Genomic DNA, 19,394 nt, shown 5'->3' with positions numbered 1-19,394 from the left:
CCCCAGAGCTGCCGTTTGCCCACATGGGTCCTACTGAGGCCTGGGGTGGCTTGCTTTGGACAAATGAGTGTGATGTGAAGGCTTACATTCAATACCATGACTCCCCACATCTGTACCACCCCTCTGTGCATGCTGGTGTGTGTGTAGCGCCGTCAAGTTGCTTCCAACTCATGGCGACCCGATGAATTGATGACGTCCACAAGTCTCATTGTAAACAGCCTTGCCCAGGTCTTGCAGACTGAGGGCCTTTGTGGCTTCCAGTTTCTTCCTCATCAGCACCTGTAGTTGGGGCTCAAACTTGAATGAGGGTTATGTTTTAGGCTTTTGATGAAGTCTGATATTATCTGGTCAGACTTTGCATTTTAGCCTCTGACTGCCTGGGCTACATCTCACCTCACCATTAGATCAGCTCCATTTCCTCTGTGTTCCTCATTCCCCAACTAAAAGAATCGATTTCTGGTCTTATGATTCCAAGCTTACCTTGATTGTTACTTCTCATGTCCCACGTTCCTGTTGAGTCGAAGAGCTGCCGCCCAAGAGCGGTCCTTCGAGGACTCCTACGCCCCCGCCCCCATGGGAACTCTTCTGCTGATGTGGCTGTGGATCCCTGAAGGGGGTGGGTGCATCTTAGTCTGGGGGTCTCCGCTGTGACCATTCCACCTTGAGCGACTCTGCCAGGAGCTTAGCCTCTTGACGGAGTCTGAACTCCTCACGGTATTGCTCTCAGCTTCACTGACACACACACAAACCACGTTAAGGTGTGCGTCCAAGAGGAGGGTTGGTTGTTAAAAGCAGCAGCAGCAGCAGCAGTAGTGCAAGGCCCTGACTGCTTGTCTTGGGTTGTGTCTAGTTTTGTCCTGTAAAAGCAGGTGCTGAGCAAACCCAAGGTTCATTTGGATGGCATCTGTGTGTTGATGGCCGAGCAAACCTGCCAAGGCTCATTTGGATGGCATCTGTGTGTTGATGGGAGCCAACCTCGTGGGCTGAAGAAGAGCCTTCTGCAGAGAGGCACCAGGTGGCCTCTGAGCCAGGCCTGTGCCCGGGGGAGGGGGCCTTGGACACAGAAGAAGGCCAACAGGGCCTTACTCCAACACGCCCTTTTGCGGCTTGGAGGCCGCTTCTTCCAGTGCCAAAGTGCCATGAGGTGTTTTTCCCCCCGCAAGAGACGAGGCTCCCTTTAGGGATCACTAACATCAGGAGGAGGTTCCTACCTGGGTCTTGCTCTTGAAGGCAGCCGTCAGTAGAGCGGGGGGGGGGGAATGGGACCTATCTAGGAGTGTGTTCCTTGCCTGGCTCCCCATTATCCATGCCCTTCTGTGTGTTACATTATATTTTCATTTCTTGAATTGACCCGTCTAGGAGTGTGTTCCTTGCCTGACTCCCCTTTATCCATGCCCTTCTGTTTGTTACATTATATTTTCATTTCTTGAATTGTTCTTTCTCAGTCAGTGTTAAAGGACATGTTTGGGTTTTTGGGGTGGGTGGGTATTGCTACGTGTGGGACTGATAAGGAAGGGGGCTTCAGCTCCTTCCGTTGTTCCTGTTGCGTGAGCTTCTAGTGCAAACCTGTTGAACCTGAGACACCCCACCCCACCCCCACCCCAACCATGTAGAGCAGAGCCTTCTGGTGCTTCAGACACACAGGAGCCTGGTGATGCCCCCCCCCCTTCCAGCACTGCCCCCAAGGAAGCTGAGCAAAGGCCTCGTGTGTGGAGCAGGGCTGGAGTGGTGGGAGTTTGGGGGGGAGGCGGACACGAGAGCAGATTTGATAAAAGAGTCTGGGATGGAAGAGAATCTCCCAAGGCTGGGATTATGTTGGTGATGTGAAGTTTTCATTTTATTTTCCTCACTTCAGGCTTATTCCATGGCTTCATAGTGGGAACATGTGCCCCTCCACATGCCTGGCTGAAACAAGGGTTCCTCTTTCATGATTGTTTCATTATTGCTCAGACATGAAGAATAGCCTTCATTTGATCGGAAACTTCTATTTCTTTCTCACTGTGTGTGCTGGACTTATATTCTGCATTATTGCACTGAGGCATTTCTGGCCATAAATTCAACCACTTGCTGTTCGTACAAAAGGATCTTTGAATCACTTTCTTGGCTTGGAGTAGAAATTAGGTTTTTTTGGGGGGGGAGCGAACAGCCTGCTGTCTTAGAGGCAAAACCAAAAAGCCTCTAATAAAAATCACTGCATGCATGGGACTTTGATCCAGCATGAAGGGGTAACACGCAAATAGAGACTTTTTAAGGCTGGTGAGAGCACCAGGCAGTTGTCTAGCAGCAGCGGCAGCGGCAGTTTTCTTGGCTGGGTCCCAGTGTGCCCCTGAGGATGAAGCTGGAGATAAGTGCTTCTGTATATGCTGGCAGAGGGGATGCGTGCAGTGGTGGCAAATGAGTGTGCTCTGGTGGGTGGTACCTGATTGTGTAGCCATTGCCTGTTACATTTCCATACTCCAGCTGGCTCAGTGAAGGTTCCTCTAGGGCAGCCCTCTGTTTCCAACTCTAGGAAGCCTGTAAGCATGGTTTGTAAGAGATGTTCTCCTGCCCTTCTTCATCCCAAGCATGTGATATTCAGAGGTAAACTGCCTCTGTACATGGATACTCCATTTAGCAGCCATAGTTATTTAAAAAACGTCACTGTTTTGCTTGAATCTTTTTAAAGCCATCTCTGCTGGTGATCATATGGTCATCCAACAAGCTTGCGTGGCAGACTGTAGATTCAAACCTCAGTCTCCCAGATTGTAGTCTGATGCTCTAACCCATACATGTCAAACACAGCTCAGGGGCTGGAACCGGCCCCTCCAGAGCTCTTATCCGGCCTGTGCCCCCAGTATCCACAGGAGAGGTTAAATCACTTATGGCCAGCTCAGAAGAGGAAAAGCTCCTGGTGCGGGTTGTATTCCTCAAGAGCTCTTGAGAAACAACATAGAATGGTGGGCTTCACTTCTGGCATAGCTTTTCACTTACGTTGACACTTCTGGCCATTGTCGTGAATCAGGCAGGGCTCAATGATAGCGAGGACTCTTCAGGAGAAGAGGAGCCTCACATAACCACCCTTGAGTTAACAGGAGAAGCTGACCAGCAGAAAAATGAGCTGCAAGTTAGTTGAGATTCACAGCCAACAGCTGGTGCAGAGCCACCGACACCCTCCAGTCCTGATTCAGCAGGTGAACCTCAGCTGGCTGTTCCCAGCCCACCAATATCAGCCGCGCAGAGCACTGCAGATGGAGGCTGAGAACAGAGCTACAGACAAGACAGCAAAGTGCATGCCTTCTGGCCTGATACCAGCTGCTTGCTGATAAAAAGATAAGTAGTTGCAGGATTGTTTCTGAGCAGCTGAATTCAAGCATGACCCTTAGGCATGGGGCTATGAAAACCAGTCAGAAGAGGCTGTTAGGCAACTTGTTATGCTTAATATGTACTCTGCTACCATTGTACCACCATCTAAACTGTTTTTAGTAATTATGTTTGTGTGTTTTATGCTGACATTTAAATTGTTGTTTTATCTGTGTTGCTATTTTTTTGTAAGCCACCCTGAGCCTGCCTCAGTGGGGAGGGCAGGGTACAAATCAAAATGATGATGATGGTGATGTAGGATAGATGCTAAGCCACCGCAACTGTCTTGCCTGACTTCTGAACCCCTGACCTTGGACTGAACGACCCTGTCTTGCCTGACTTCTGGCCTGATACTTGAAGCCTGCACACCAGGACAACCATATCCCTAAGGACTGGAGCCTGGCAATTATAGTTCCATTTTTTAAGAGGGAGAGGAGAGATGATCCCACTAATTATAGTGCTAACAAAAAGGAAGGGAAGGGAAAAGGAAAAAAGGAAGGGGGGGGGAAACTCAACCCAAAAAGTTGCTATGGATCCACAAGAGTTAAGCTGACACTAAATATTATAAAAATACAAAATTTATTCAGGTGTACACATTTTAAAACTTAGACTCATTAAAAGTATATACCATTCAGACATAGAAAAAACTATTCAACATTCATACATAGATGGGTTAGTGCTGTGCAACAAAACCAAACGCGTTTCGGCCCCTCAGAGGGCCTTCTTCAGTGGTCACAATTTCAATTACAAATTTGACATACATTCAAAAATTTTTTTCAAAAAGATGTTAAGTACATATACAGGATGGAGTGACATACATTCAATTCACGCAAGATTTTGCTACCAGAATTATTGGTGGACTGTAATTGGCTAGACTGGAGGCCCATCTTATAAAATAATAATAAACAAATACAGAAGTATTTAGGAAACAACATCTGGCCTTGTACTGCATATGTACTTAACATCTTTTTGAAAAATTTTTTTGAATGTATGTCAAATTTGTAATTGAAATTGTGACCACTGAAGAAGGCCCTCTGAGGGGCCGAAACGCGTTTGGTTTTGTTGCACAGCACTAACCCATCTATGTATGAATGTTGAATAGTTTTTTCTATGTCTGAATGGTATATACTTTTAATGAGTCTAAGTTTTAAAATGTGTACACCTGAATAAATTTTGTATTTTTATAATATTTAGTGTCAGCTTAACCCTTGTGGATCCATACCCACTAATTATAGGCCAATTAGCCTGCTCAGCAGTATTAGCAAACTTTATGGTAGACATCTACTGAAAGAGCTGGTTAGAGCAGGAAGATCTAATTGCATAAGAGCAATCTGGCTTTGGGGAGGAAGAGCCACTACAGAGTTGTTTTCTGTTGCCCCGAAGGCCGGGCCAGAACCAACAGGCTGAAATTAACATTGGCCCCGGTCACACGGGCCGGATATCGCGGGGGGGGGAGGCGTGGCTAATTGCCCCGGCGCAGTTTGATCCGCGATTACGCGATCAGACACGCCGGTGGCACACCACGGGTCCGTCCCTCCACGCCGGTGGGTAAACGAGGGTGGCAATCACACGACGATCCTGCAACGCGGCAAAGAAGCGGCACGGCGCGATCACACCAGCAATGGCTAGGCGCCGCTGCCGTGATGAACGGGGTCATTTTTTTTAAAGCCGAAACGGCACTTTTGCTTTCCTCTTTGTGCACATGCGCTGTTGGGTGCTTGTGCGCATCTTGTGGAGACTTGGGGGGGGAAATCTGTTTGCGAAGGGACATGGGCAGGCGCCGGATGCCACCACTGAAAACGCGATCAGACGCCAGCCCTTGCCCCGTGGTTTCCCGAAACTAGTACCTCGGAGGTACAAGTTTTTAACTCCGCATCTTCGGCGGGAAGCCTCGGGTTCGCCACGATGCTTCCCAGATGTTGCGGTGTGATCGCGCCCAGAAAATCCGCCTATCTTCCGTCTCTGTAGCGTGGCTAATGCTCTGTGTGACCGCAGCCTTAGAAGAGTTTTTGGCTAAACATTAGGAAGAATTTCCTGACAGTAAGAGAGGTTCCGCAGTGGAACAGGCTTCCTCGGGAGGTGGTGGGCTCTCCTTCTTTGGAGGTTTTCAAACAGAGGCTAGATGGCCATCGGACAGCAATGCTGATTCTGTGAACATAGGCAGATCATGAGAGGGAGGGGTTGCATCAGTGCTTAGTTCTTGTGGCCCTTTCTTACATGCCCAGGGAAATGCTGATCATCACGTTGGGTTCAGGAAGCATTTTTTCCCCCAGGCCAGTTTGGCCAGGGATCCTGGAGGTTTTTTGTCATCTTCTGGGCCTGGAGGTCCCTTCCAACGCTATGTTTCTATGATTCTATTATTCTGTTTTGCAGAATTTTAATACTTTTATCTATCATGTACTTCCCTTTTAATTATTATGTGTGGGAGCTAATTTTAAGTTTTCTCTTACTCACTGTGGTGGTCGGGAATTTTGCTAAGACTTTTGCTGGCCTTTGATCATATGAAAAAAGACCTTATCTGGCCTGTGACCAACTGGGGAAACCAGTCTGAATGTCATCTGGAAAAGCCTATATTAGGGTATTATACCCCCTGCTGAGGTCCCCTCCCTTCCCCCAACGCGGGCCATCCCCACTGTCTTCCCCCAGATCTCTAGGGATTGCCCAACCTGGAGTTGGCAGCCGTAAGGGGCAAGGAGGGCTGGTTTGTTCCCGAGCTAGGCCGTCCCCTTGGGGCCGGCCTGCCTGCTGCCCTTGGCCAAGGCGGTGGGCTGCTCTGCCTGCCACCGCTGCCTCTTCCTCTTCCAGCCAGAGCACATTGGGCTCCTGCCTCTGCTGCCTGGGTAGCTGGAAAGGTGGCCGGCTTTTCACTTGCAAAGGTTAGTGAAAAGGAGGGCCAATATTAAAACCTTTTTATAAAAAATAAAAAGAGGTACATGTATTTATTAATAATCACAAATTTTAAAACACTGCTTTTTACTTGTGAATACTGTGGCAGCACAATCAGAGAAGGAAATTTTTGGACCACAAGTTTATTTTATAATCACTGGGCTAGTGATTGCACTTTAAAGGTCTTATGTGCATATTTACCCTGTGCCTGGTGATTTTACTTTTGAACAATTTATTTAATGGTCCTGATTGAATCTATACTTTGTATATATGTCTGATTGTGTTTATGTGAATATAATTATTAACCATCTTGCCACATATGTATGACCTCTGAGGAAGGCCTATTTGGCTGAAACGCGTAAGGTCAACTTTGTCAGCCCTTGATATTTGTATATTTTGTATATTTTATATATATTGGTTGTAAATGTGTTACGTGTTAATTAACCGGACACGAGTCAAGCAGGAAAATCCAACACGGAAGCTCTCTCAAGTACAGCGTTTATTTCTGATTGTGTTTATGTGAATATAATTATTAACCATCTTGCCACATATGTATGACCTCTGAGGAAGGCCTATTTGGCTGAAACGCGTAAGGTCAACTTTGTCAGCCCTTGATATTTGTATATTTTGTATATTTTATATATATTGGTTGTAAATGGGCCTCTATATATGTTTTAAAATTTGTGATTATTAATAAATACATGTACCTCCTTTTATTTTTTATGAAAAGGTTTTAATATTGGCCCTCCTTTTCACTAACCTTTGTTTGGTTCTGCAGATTCTTGTAAGGTTCAGTTCCCCCCCCCCCTTTTTGTTTCTGCCGGCTTTTCACTTGCGACAGGCAGAATCTCTTTGGCCCCCACCTGACCTTCCCAAGCCCAGCCAAGTGGCTTCCCACTCGCAGGCAGCCCAGAGAAGATGCCTGTGGAAAGCCTCTGGCCAGCTCACCAAACGTGCCCGCCCATGTAAGTGTGCGAACGGAATGCTTGTCTAGGCTGGGTGCGCTGTATGCAGCAGCTTAGGTGAGGGGCGCAATGTGTGCAGACCACCAAGGGCTGGGGTGGCAGAGGCCCGCCAAGTCAGGTGAGCCAGAGCCTGCTAACCCGCTGACCCAAATGTGTGCGGCTCCTCTCCAGCCTCCCTCCCTCCCTCCCTCGGCAGTGACCGGAGGATTAAATAAGAAGCTTCCTGGGCTGCCTCATGTAGCCGTTTGAATGGAAAAGGGGGGGGGGAGGCAAAGGTCAGGGATGGGAGCAGGCATTCAGAAATGCGCACTGGGTGAGGCAGAGGCAGGCACTGGATGTGCATCTGTGCGCCTGCACATGGGGAGTGATATTTTGTGTGGCTGGATACTGCCATGGAGCTAGCAAGAAATAAAAGTCTTCAAACGGCAATCACAGTGGAGCTGGCAGCGCCTGGAGTCTGCTTGTGGTGCTGAGGGACACCGCAGTTCCCCTTGTGGTTCAAGTGTGTTGCTGGGATTTTGACAGGAGGATGTGTGGGATTGTGAGGCTGCCCCACCCCACCCCAAAGCCTGTTGGCTGCAGCAGTTTCTTTAAGGCAGGGCTTGGCCACCTGTCTTTGGCTGCTGCACCTGCAGCCTTTCATGCTCCAGCTCATCAAAAGCTTCTGAAATGGGTTGGTCTTTAAAGAGCCATGAGAGGTGCTGGTTGTTGCACCACACGTAGCAGTAGCGGCTCTCTGAGGTGTTGTCATGATCTGGGCTGTGCTACCAGAGGCCTACTAGGCCCAGAGAGCCTGGCCAGCAGTAGGTGAGGCTGGGCCTACAACTCCCAGAAGCCCCTGGGAGGTTTTGGAGCCAAAATGGACCAATGGAAAAAGAGGAGGGCTGGGAATAAAAGTTCTGGAGCAGTAGGAAGAGCTGTTCTTTCTTCCAGAGGGCAGAAGAAAGGCTGCTGCAGGGGAAAAACCCTCATCCTGAGGAAGGGGTGAGTAGTGTAAGGCCACTTGAGATAGTGAGCTAGGGAAAGTATATATTTAGACGCGTTAGGGCATTTGATTTCTTTTCACCCACTTACTGTTATTATTCTGCACCTTGTTGTTTGACCTCCTATAAAATAAACCTTTTCCTTGTTTTACTCTGTCTGGTCCTCACGCCTGTTATTCGGCCTAAAGGGAGGTCTGAAGGTCTTGGGAGGGTACTCTGGCCTTCTCAAGGGAACCTAAATCCAGAGTGGTGGCAGCGTCAGGTGACACCCCACCTGAGTCGTGACATGGTGGCTGTAGCGGTGGGATGGACTAATTTTGGACCTTGGTGAGGCGGAGTGCCATTTGGCCTTAGCAGAGAGGAAAAAATTGATTTGTTTTTTTGCTTTTGGGCTTAAGGAAGCCTCATTGTTTGAAGGTGCTTGCAAGACCAAGTAAGGCTCTGGTAAGGTGTGGTGAAAAGGTTTTCTTTATGTTCTAGCTGTCGGGTCAACTGGATAGTGAGGCAGAGTCAGGTAGTGCATGTTCCTCCAATCTGAGAATAAAAGAGGAAATGCCTGTTGCCAGACGCAAGACCCGAATAGAGGCTGCAAGTCTCATATCAGTGGAGGACACATCTGAAAAAGCAATGGCATCCCTGAGTGTAGAGACCTTGCGTCTCCAGCTGCAACTTAAGCAGGCAGAGCTGGAAAGGTACAAAATACTGAGGGAAGAGAGAAGAGAGATGGCAGCCCAGAGAGAACTAGAGAGAATGAGGATGGCGCATGAGCTGGAAATGGCAAAGTTGAGAAAAGAGCCACCTTCACTTCCTCCAGATGCTGATGTACAAGGGGATAGAAGGAAGTATCCTCTGTATAAGGAAGACTGGAGTGGATCGTGGAAGGTAGCTGTGCACAATTATACCCCAGTAGCCATGTTTGTGGGGGAAGATTTAGCAGAGCAGATGACTGTGGAACCCAGAGTCCATGAACCTGAGATGGAAGAAAAGGAGGCCAATCCAGAGGAAGATGTCTACCTGCAGTTCTTACAGGACTTTGAACATGTTCCTGAGCAACCCAGCTGGCAAATCGATGTCTACCAGCAGTTCTTAAATGACTTTAAATATGTTCCTGAGGAACCCAGCCGGAAAACCGATGTCTACATAGGGGTGGTAACCCGTCGGTCTGAGAAGCAGCAGCAAGGGGAGCACACTCTGGCAACTTCTCCAGACCCTGTTGCAGAGCTGATGGTGGTAGAGTCTCCTCCAGTGACTCTGACTGCATTCCAGAAGGATCAAGCAGAGGATGCCAGCATGGAAGAAGTCCGTATCAACTTTGATTCCATGATCCCATCTAGTTTGGATAACTTTCCAGGCAACTATGCTGCTCAAACCAGTGAACAACAGCATCAGCAACTAGAACCTAAGACTACTGGGGAAACTGAAGAGATGGCATTTCCACAGCCCTTGGAAAGTAGGTCCACAGCTGGAGCTGAAAAGCCAAGAGTTGTGAAGCCACCTGAAGAGAACGTGGAGAACAGTAGGCTGGCTTCAGTAAATGACCATCAGAGTGGAGGAAAAGATGTAGCCACATTGATATCTCAAAACGAAGCTTGCCCTCATGTCCTAATTGAGCTTTTTCATGAACTTCAGGGGCTAAATTCAGTCTATTTGAGACAAAGAGCACTGTATAGGTTACAGGACATAGTAACCAGGCATCCATCTGAAGCCAACACAAAAGCAGAATGTCTAAAACCTCTGAACTTAAAGGCGGGGTTCAGATCCAATTTAGAACTTCCTCCCAGCAAAAGCCTTGCTACTACTGATGATGAGACATTCGAGAAGAGTTTTGACCCCGGAGGACCTGCAATGCATTAACCTGACGTTGTGTTCTCTTTAATGTTGATCAGAGTACTGTTTTACTGTTATTGTTTTTATATGTTAGTGTTGAGTGAGTTGAAAGGGCAAACCACAGCCCAAATCTTGTGTGCAGACTGCATCAATGGGGATCCAGGGAAGGACCCCATGATTTGGTCTGGTGGGGGGGTGTCATGATCTGGGCTGTGCTACCAGAGGCCTACTAGGCCCAGAGAGCCTGGCTAGTAGTAGGTGAGGCTGGGCCTACAACTCCCAGAAGCCCCTGGGAGGTTTTGGAGCCAAAATGGACCAATAGGAAAAGAGGGGGGCTGGGAATAAAAGTTCTGGAGCAGCAGGAAGAGCTGTTCTTTCTTCCAGAGGGCAGAGCCAGAAGAAAGGCTGCTGCAGGGGAAAAACTCTCATCCTGGGGGAGGGATGAGTAGTGTAAGGCCACTTGAGATAGTGAGCTAGGGAAAGTATATATTTAGACGCGTTAGGGCATTTGATTTCTTTTCACCCACTTACTGTTATTATTCTGCACCTTGTTGTTTGACCTCCTATAAGATAAACTTTTTCCTTGTTTTACTCTGCCTGGTCCTCACGCCTGTTATTCGGCCTAAAGGGAGGTCTGAAGGTCTTGGGAGGGTACTCTGGGCCTTCTCAAGGGAACCTAAATCCAGAGTGGTGGCAGCGTCAGGTGACACCCCACCTGAGTCATGACAGGTGTACAAAACATCTTGCGCCTATCGAGCAAAGGGTGGTTTGTTAGGTGCTGTGGAGGGGTGTGGGTCACGGTCAGTGGCAAAATATCTCCGGTACCTGACATGACGTTTTCTGGCACACATGGCCCGGCCTGACAAAGTGACATTTATGTCAGATAACAAATGAGTTCAACACCTCTGCTCTAACCACTATGCCATGCCGGCTGTCTGAATATATTTGAGTGATCTCATCACTGCCTTCTGGTATCCAGCACCACGGATCCAGCAGAAGTCCTGTGTTGTTGTAATGACCCTCGGGATCATGTGCCACTACTAGTAGTGAGGGTCAGGGGGGCTTTCCTGCAGGGTTTTATTTGCCTGCTGGTATACAGATGGGGCGATTTCTCACTAGAGCTGCCTCGCAGCACAGCGCGGTTTGCCCCAACACAAACATGTCAATTTCACAACCGCGGCTGCGGGGGTGCATTTGACTCCGGGGTTTGCCAGATGTACTCCTCACACTCACGCAGTTTCATGATCCTCAAAAACCAGGATCACGAAACTGCGGAGGAAATCGGGCGAAGTCCTGAGTCAAAATGCAGCCCCAGAGCTTCGGGTGTGAAATTGACATGTTTGTGTCGGGGCAAACGGTGCTGTGCTGCGAGGCAGCTCTAGTGAGAAGTCGCCGATGGTCTCTTTGTTAGCCGGTTTGAGAGGAGAACTTGCAGATCACCAAGTGGTGTGTCTCCTGTAAACTGTGCCTGGTGAAAGAGCAGGAGGAACTGCGGAATTTCCCCCCTTCGTGCACTAACACATTACTGGCAGCTAGCATTGGATATCTGTCATAGGACGCCTTTCTGTTTGCTTTAGCCCTATAAATAGGAATCAAGCCTATGGATGGATGGATTTTTTTTTTTAAATTACATTTTCTTAACAAAAATGTCTGCATGAGGCTGCTAAGCCTGTCTCTCCAAGTAGCAGCTTCTGGGGACAGTTTACCCCAAGGAAATGGTGCTGGTTGGAACAGTGAAATGCCGCTCTCTGCACCGCTTTTCCCAATCAAAACCAGCAGCTCCATACAGATGCTTTGGTTTTAAAAAAGGAAGAAGAAGATGATGGTTGTGGGTGAAGAAGTGCTTGTAGACTAACGAGGTCACAGCAGCGCTTTAGCTAAATGTCCTGTCACTTGGGTTAGGCGTTTCAGTGCCCCGAATGCTTCCGGTGTCCTAGCAGGAATCCTCATGGGGGGGGGGCGGGTGCTGCAGGGAGAGCGGGCCGGCTCGCCTGAGGCTTCCTCCGAGTCTGTGGCCGAGAGGATCGTTGACCCGGCTCGCCGCTCTCCCTGTCAGCCCCAGTGCTGCCCCACCTTCCTGTGAAACTCACACACAGCAGCCGTTTGGGAGCAGACAAGCCCCGGAAGCCGTCTGGAAATGTGGGCTGTCTCTGAGGTTTTCTTTTCTTCCATTCTCGTCAGTCATCTGTCTTTCCACAATACAGAAATAAACTGGAACCTTCTGCTTTGTCATTTTATTTTAAATAGACTGCAAACTTCCGCATTTTTTTTACACCCAGCTGCTAACACCTTTGCTGCTATGACGTGCAAGTTATTTCCCTAAACCATTTTGGTGCAGTGTGGGGAAAATTCACTGTAACCGGCCAAGGTGAGATTTGCTCACCTGCGGCTGTCTGTCTGGAAGCAGGGTTTGGTTTTCTGCAGGAATTGCTGGTCCACTCCGCCAGGCTAAGGCATGCTTGGAGACGAGGACCCGTTGCCCTGGCAGACAGGAGACTTACTGAGTCTGGCCTAGAGCCTCTCCCACATCTTTGTGCTCCCACTTCCTTTGAGGACTGCAGGGCGGCATACAGCTTTCCCTCAAAGACTCCTTTGGGGCTCAGTGGGGCTGAAAGGGAGGGGCTGGCTCACAGCTGCCCAGGGAGCTTCCGAGTCTGAGTGGAGATTTGAACCCAGACCCTTCTTGTTTATCCCTTGTGGAGAGAGCACACGCGGGGGGGGCGTGTTCACTGATGCTGTTCTGTGTTGGCTGGACGCTTCCCAATGCAAGTGCGTTGCCGTTTCAGGGCCATGGCTTCAGAAGAGATGTCCTGGCCGGTCCCCATGAAGGCGATCGGAGCACAGAACCTGATGACGATGCCCGGAGGTGTCACCAAGTCCGGATACCTCCACAAGAAGGGAGGGACGCAGTTCCAGCTCCTGAAGTGTGAGTGGGGAAGGAGTGCCGGCTTCAGGCCAGGCTCAAGTGCTCTTCCATTCTGAGCTGCGACAAAATGTCCGTTTAGATTTCCACCTTTTGTTTGGTCAGAGGGAATCAAAATTTGATTGGCATGTCTTTCTTTTCAAGCTTTTCTGCCTTAACAGTTTTTAGTGCAGCAAAGGTGCCATGTTGATTGCTTCTGTTGCAGCTCTGTTGGAATTCCTGAATGTTGGCTAGGCTGCATTTCTACCTGGGAAAACAGTAATCCATTACCATTGTGGGTGTGTGCAAAACGTGGCTGTGTCTCCATCCACTGGAGTCTGGTCCCTTGTAACACTGGCTCCCTGCAGGCTACAGTTCGAGAATCAGAAGACGTGCTCCCACCTACACCTCTCCTGCTCCCCTAATCTCTGCCAGTCAGGGATTTTCCCATAAGCAAGGTTTGCAAACCCTGGATTCAGGCTCCATGGTCAACATAGGAACCATGGTTAAGGGTGGTTCAGAATGCAGCAGTAAACCCTGGCTAAGGCTGACAAGCCGAGAAAGAACAGGAGGGGCCCTGCATCGCTGAGGCTCGTTTCCAGTTTACAAACCATTGCCAGGGAACCAGGGCTACAACTGCAGTGGGCCTGCATAAACTGGTACAGATGCAGGATGGGAAAGGAAAAGGGTGGTATCACTTATTGTTACAACAGACATCTGGTGGCCTAGAGTTCTTGCCATCAGCCACCGAGTGCAAGAGAACTGTCTGGTGCCTACGTGTGTTAAGTGGCCACCTCTGGCCTCCTTGTTCCTCTTCCCCTCCCCTTGGTCTTGCTCCAGGGCCACTGAGGTTTGTGATTGTCCACAAGGGCTGCATTTACTACTTTAAGAGCAGCACATCTGCATCTCCCCAAGGTGCCTTCTCACTGAAGGGCTATAATAGGTGAGTGGTGTGTAATATGCGACAACTATATTCACTTTGCGGTGGGATAATTTCAATCTGCTTCTTTTTAAACGTATCGATGTATGTCATTCAGCATCTTTACACGGTAACTTAGTGAGGAGTTAGATTATTTGGGAATTGTTTGGTGAAGCAGCTTGGCTTCCATCTTTATCAGTAACAGAAAGCTATTATGCATTCAGATACATATACAACTTTTTTCCTGAATACACTTGCTCTGTAGGTCTTCCGGCCCACCTCTAGCTGAGAAAGTCACATGCCTTCCCTGATGAGAAAGAATGATGATGATGAATTGTCACACTCAGATGTCTGACTGGTAGATGGTGCTCTGCAATTCGAGATCTAGCCAAGTTCTTGGGAATTGCAGATGTGTCTTCGCGGGGTTCTTGCTCTTACAAGCAACGCTGTCCTCTGGAGCTGAGCTGGTGCTGTTTGCTCAGTACCCAGAATGCCCAGGTGTTTCTTGAGACTTCAAGGCACTGCTCCAAGGGCTCCAGTGACAACAGTTAGGGTTACCTCCTTTTCCCAAAGGCCTCTCGCTCTATTTGTAGGTCTTGGCATTTTGTTATCGTCTCCCATTCTCCCCCCCCCCCCCCATTCTGCTGTCTCTTGGGATTGCAGTGTCTATTATACAAACCCTATTTCTCATTTTTTTCCCCTACTATTGTGATATCAGGGGTGTTAAGTCACTGTATAGTAAATACTATATTTGGTTCTTTCATATGGCTTGCGCTCCACAGCTTGCCTATGGTTGGAACTCTGTTCCATTATAGAGTCACTTAACACAAATATCCATAGATTACTGTGGATTAATATTGTGGGAAGATGTTAAAACACTGATCACCATTTTACTATAATAAATATAAGTAGTGTATAATAATTGTCCAGGGCATCTTGTGTCCACAGCTAACTAGCTGTAAGAATAATTATAAAGTAAGAGCAGTTTTTGGAGTGGCTCACTTTTTAAAACTTTTGTTGTTGTTGCTAAGAGCAAATGGATGTTTGAGTCAATTGCAGAATACCATGTGTATGATTAAGAATTAATCTACACATATAAGGATGTATACCCAGAGAGTTTTGGCCAGAAATAAAATGGATATGATCCAACATTGGCGTCTCTTATGTTCTTATGTTCTTATGATACCTGGCAGCCACATATTTACCGCTTGCAATAATAGGATGCTAGTAATATATTCCTTTTTACTGGGAGTTGCACATGCTGATCTAAGACCAAGCAAGTATAGGTTTTATAGATTTGTCCAATTGTGCTTTATCCTAAAAGGGCTTTGGGACAATGGGCTTGGCACTGATAGGTTAGTTATGTGTGCTGAACATCCAACACAGATTCTGAAGACTAGATGACCTGCAGTCCCTTTCATTTTCGTGAGAGCATTCTTCATCAGTTCAGGCCTTCAGTGTTGGGCAACACTTTGTATCTTCTTCTGCCTTCAGGGGTGTCTGAATGCTTTTTACATTGTTATAACTAAAGAGGCACAAGGAAATTAATGTCTTTAGAATCATGAACAGTGTTTCTCATTCTTGCAGTTCCCTGCATAATTCCTTTTATTTATAGTGTTCAATTTTACATCATAAAAGCCCATGTAGCACTCAGTGTCATGAATGAGCCTGAAACGAGGAAGAATTCGATCCCAAATGTTAGCATGCATGCTTAATCATGAAGAATCCGGCAGATCCCAGTCACGGAGTATACTGCTTTGTGGAACAGATGACGTGGTTGTATTCCTTGGGTATAAATTGAATAATTGAATTGAATAAATTGAATAATTGAATAAATTGAATAAAATAAATAAATAAATAGATACCCTGTTGAGCACCGTCTATTCTGATAGCAGTTCTCCAGGGTCTCTGGCAGAGGAACGGTCTTTTCCCACCACCTGCTGCCTGAGAGCCTTCTGTGCCCAGGGGAGGTGTTCTTCAACGGAGCTGCAGCCCTTCCCTAAATCCCACAGATTTAGCAGGTGATGCGCAACTTATATGAGTTCTCTGAGGATGGAAAGAACTGTTCCTTTCTCTTGGTAAAGATTCCACGACAAAGCATTGCAGACTCAGCAGCATGGATCTTATTGAAAGGGAAGCCAGTAATTGTGACTATATGCTGTGCCATGTGTATAATAAGCATAATTTGAGGGTTTTTTTAAAAAAAAGTATTGCTTTCACTGTTATACAGGGTTATGAGAGCAGCGGAGGAAACAACGTCGAGCAATGTATTTCCTTTCAAATTGGTCCACATTAGCAAGAAGTACAGGACCTGGTTTTTTTCTGCTGCCTCTGAAGACGAAAGGAAGGTGAAATCATGTTTATGGTTCCCACGATATGTTTTAAATTACCTGGCACCTTAAAGGAAATTGTTCTACCTTCTCAACTCAAAGTACAGTCCAGGTTGCTGATGAAAATTTCTCATCCACAATTTTTGGTCCCAGAGATTTATAATACAATCCCACAGTCAAGGGTTTTTCATGTGAAGGGACTTCTCTGTGTCCTGAACACACATTTGCTTTGTAGAGATTCCCTTATTTTTATTTATTTGTTTATTTGATTTATATACCGCCTTCCCTGTAACCGGGCTCAGGGTGGTTTACATCAATTACCCCGGTGCTATTTAACATCTATATGCGCCCCCTTGTCCAGAGAGCTCGGAGGCATGGGCTGAGGTGTCACCAGTACGCTGATGGCACCCAGCTCTATCTGATGTTGGGCAGCCAGTCGGACTCCAGACCGGAAGATCTGGACCAGGCATTACAGGCCGTGGCTGGTTGGCTCAGGCTGAGCCGGCTGAAGTTGAATCCGGCGAAGACGGAGGTCCTGTGCATGGATCGGGGCAGTTTGGGTGTGGGGGCCCCACTCCTGACCTTCCGTGGGGCACCATTGGTGCCAGCACCGGAGGTTGGGAGTCTGGGAGTTCTCGTGGATACCTCCTTAACAGTGGAGGCCCAGGTAGCAGCCACTGCTAAGTCGGCCTTTTACCATCTTCGGCTGATTAGGCAGCTAGTTCCCTTCCTCGACCGGAACGACTTGGCCACAGTGATCCACGTGATGGTCACCTCAAGACTAGACTACTGTAATGCTCTCTACATGGGGCTGCCCTTGTTGCAAATTCAGAAGCTGCAGCTAGTGCAGAATGCCGTGGCCAGGCTTGTGAAGGGCCTTCTCAGATCCAGCCTGTGCTGACGGCATTGCACTGGCTGCCAGTAGCATACTGAATTTGCTTCAAGGTGCTGGTGCTTACCTTTAAAGCCCTACATGGCCAGGGTCCAACATACCTGAGGGACTGCCTTTCCCCATATATACCCCAGAGAGCACTGTGGTTGGGGTCAAGGAATCGACTGACCCTCCTGGGCCCCAAGGATGCCAGGCTTGTCGCCACCAGGGCCAAGGCCTTCTCAGTGGTGGCTCCTTACTGGTGGAATGAGCTCCTGGAAGAGATCAGGGCCATGTGGGATCTTCTACAGTTCTGCAGGGCCTGCAAGACGGAGCTCTTCTGCCAGGCTTTCAACTAGGAGCCGCCCTGACTATTACCATCAACAAGCCCGGCCCTCAGCCTTAACATCTAGCTTATACCATCGTATGACTTAAGAGGACCACTGAGCTGGACTGTCTGCTTGCAAACATTTTTAGTATGACGCCTTAAGTAACTAATGAAGGACTACTAGCACTTTGTGATTTTATGATTCATCTGAATTGTTTTAACTTGATTTTATGTTTTCTATTGGTATTTCTGTACCAACTGTGTAAGCCGCCCTGAACCCCCATTAAAACAACGTTAAAACAATAGTTTACACAGAATAAGATCATAAAATGCCATGTAAAAACGAATAGATCAGATGTCAGCTCAAATCCAAGTGTCAAATCAAGGGAGGGGGATGTCCGCCGCCTCAACCAAATGCCCAGTGGAGCTCCATCTTGCAGGCCCTGCAGAACTGCAAAAAGTCTCGCAGGGCCCTGATCTCGTACGGGAGCTCATTCCACCAGGTGGGGGCCAGGGCCGAAAAAGCCCTGGCCCTGATCGAGGCCAATCGGACACCCCTGGGGCCGGGGACCACTAAGAAATGTTGATTGGTGGACCTCAGTGCCCTACGGGGCTCATAGGGGGAGAGGCGGTCTCAAAGGTATGCTGGCCCCTGGCCTTGTAGGGCTTGGAAGGTAAGCAGAATGCCTGAGATTGTAGTAAATCCGATTGCTTTATTGTGCCCTTCCTTTGAGGTGCTCTCAGGGCAGTGTACGTGGCTGTCCTCTCCCCCGTTTTGTCTTCCTAACAGGTCCTGTGCCTGAGTCGGAGTGGATCGGGGGTAGGGATCCCGCTACTGGCCTTCGATGGGGCACCGCGCCGAGGGTTAGGAGTCTGGGAGTGCTCCTGGATGCCTCCTTAACGATGGAGGCCCACTGCCACTGCCAAGGCAGCCTTTTACCATATTTGGTTGTTCAGGCAGCTGGTTCCTTTCCTTGAACGCAATGATCTGGCAACAGTGATCCATGCAACGGTCACCTCGAGATTAGACTACTGCAATGCTCTCTACATGGGGCTGCCCTTGTCACAACTCCGGAAGCTGCAGCTGGTGCAGAATGTGGTGGCCAGGCTGTTGATGGGTCTGCCTGTGTGCTAACGGCATTACGCTGGCTGCCAATAGCATACCGTATTCGCTTCAAGGTGCTGGTTTTGACCTTTAAAGCCCTTTGTGGTCAGGGACCTGCCTACCTGAGGGACCACCTGTCCCCACATGCTCCCCAGAGAGCACTGAGGTCAGTTTGGCCTCCCTGGACCGAAAGTGGCCAGACTGGCCTCTACCAGGGGTAGGGCCTTTTCAGTGGTGGCGCCACACTGGTGGAATGAGCTCCTGGAAGGGCCTGTAAAACGGAGCTGTTCCACCAGGCCTTTGATTAGGAGCTGCCACATCAACAATACTAACTGAATTGTTAAGGCCCTTTATGCTAACACCAACATCTGGCTATGCTGGATACTGACGGGGGCCATTTTCTGGAACATCCTTTACTCTGTTTTGCACTATGATCTGGTATGTTGTGTACTTTACGAGGTTGTGGTGTATAAGCGCTTGTGTTTTAATATATTTTTAACCTTTTAATGTAAGCTGCCCTGAGCCTGCCTTGACAGAGAGGGCGGAATAAAAACCAAATAAATAAATAAATAAATAGAATACTGACTGTAATACAAGGAATAGTGGAATGTTTGGCTGACATATACACGACACCCACCTCAAACAAAGAAAAAAAAAATGCTGTTAAGTGACCTCCATGCCCAGAGGAGTGAATGGAGAGTCTCAATCTTATTTTGAGATGTATTGCTTTTCAACTGTTGACCTTAGCTTGTTAACTTAGTTTTCTCTTCGCATATGTTAAAACATCTTCATCATGTTACATGTTAACTTGCTGTTCAGGCCGATCTGTAAGTTTGAACCTTGACTGCCATTCTGTTGTATGCGTGCGTGCACACGAAAGCTGATACCTTGAATAAACCTTTGTTGGTCTTAAAGGTGCCTCCACTGGACTCTAAATTT

The 19,394-nt window shown here is 48.0% G+C and overlaps 1 protein-coding gene across 3 annotated transcripts in view; it reads left to right on the top strand.

Moving 5' to 3' along the window:
- SH3BP2 (SH3-domain binding protein 2) overlaps positions 1-19,394 on the top strand; it is a 57,086-nt gene that overhangs the window by 14,185 nt on the left and 23,507 nt on the right. For 2 of the 3 annotated variants that reach the window (XM_015420650.1, XM_015420649.1), the window contains exons 1-2: positions 13,492-13,845; positions 16,052-16,169. In XM_015420650.1, coding sequence (XP_015276136.1) covers positions 13,568-13,845; positions 16,052-16,169 — 396 coding nt within the window. In that variant the 5' untranslated portion in view covers positions 13,492-13,567. Of the gene's footprint in view, positions 1-12,786; positions 12,927-13,491; positions 13,846-16,051; positions 16,170-19,394 lie in introns of those variants that run through there. The other variant, XM_015420651.1, reaches the window with a different exon arrangement.

Source organism: Gekko japonicus, unplaced genomic scaffold (assembly GCF_001447785.1).
Source record: "Gekko japonicus isolate JY-2015 unplaced genomic scaffold, Gekko_japonicus_V1.1 scaffold1162, whole genome shotgun sequence".
In the NCBI taxonomy this organism is placed as follows: Eukaryota; Metazoa; Chordata; class Lepidosauria; order Squamata; family Gekkonidae; genus Gekko; species Gekko japonicus.
This window is presented reverse-complemented; position numbering and strand designations above follow the sequence as displayed.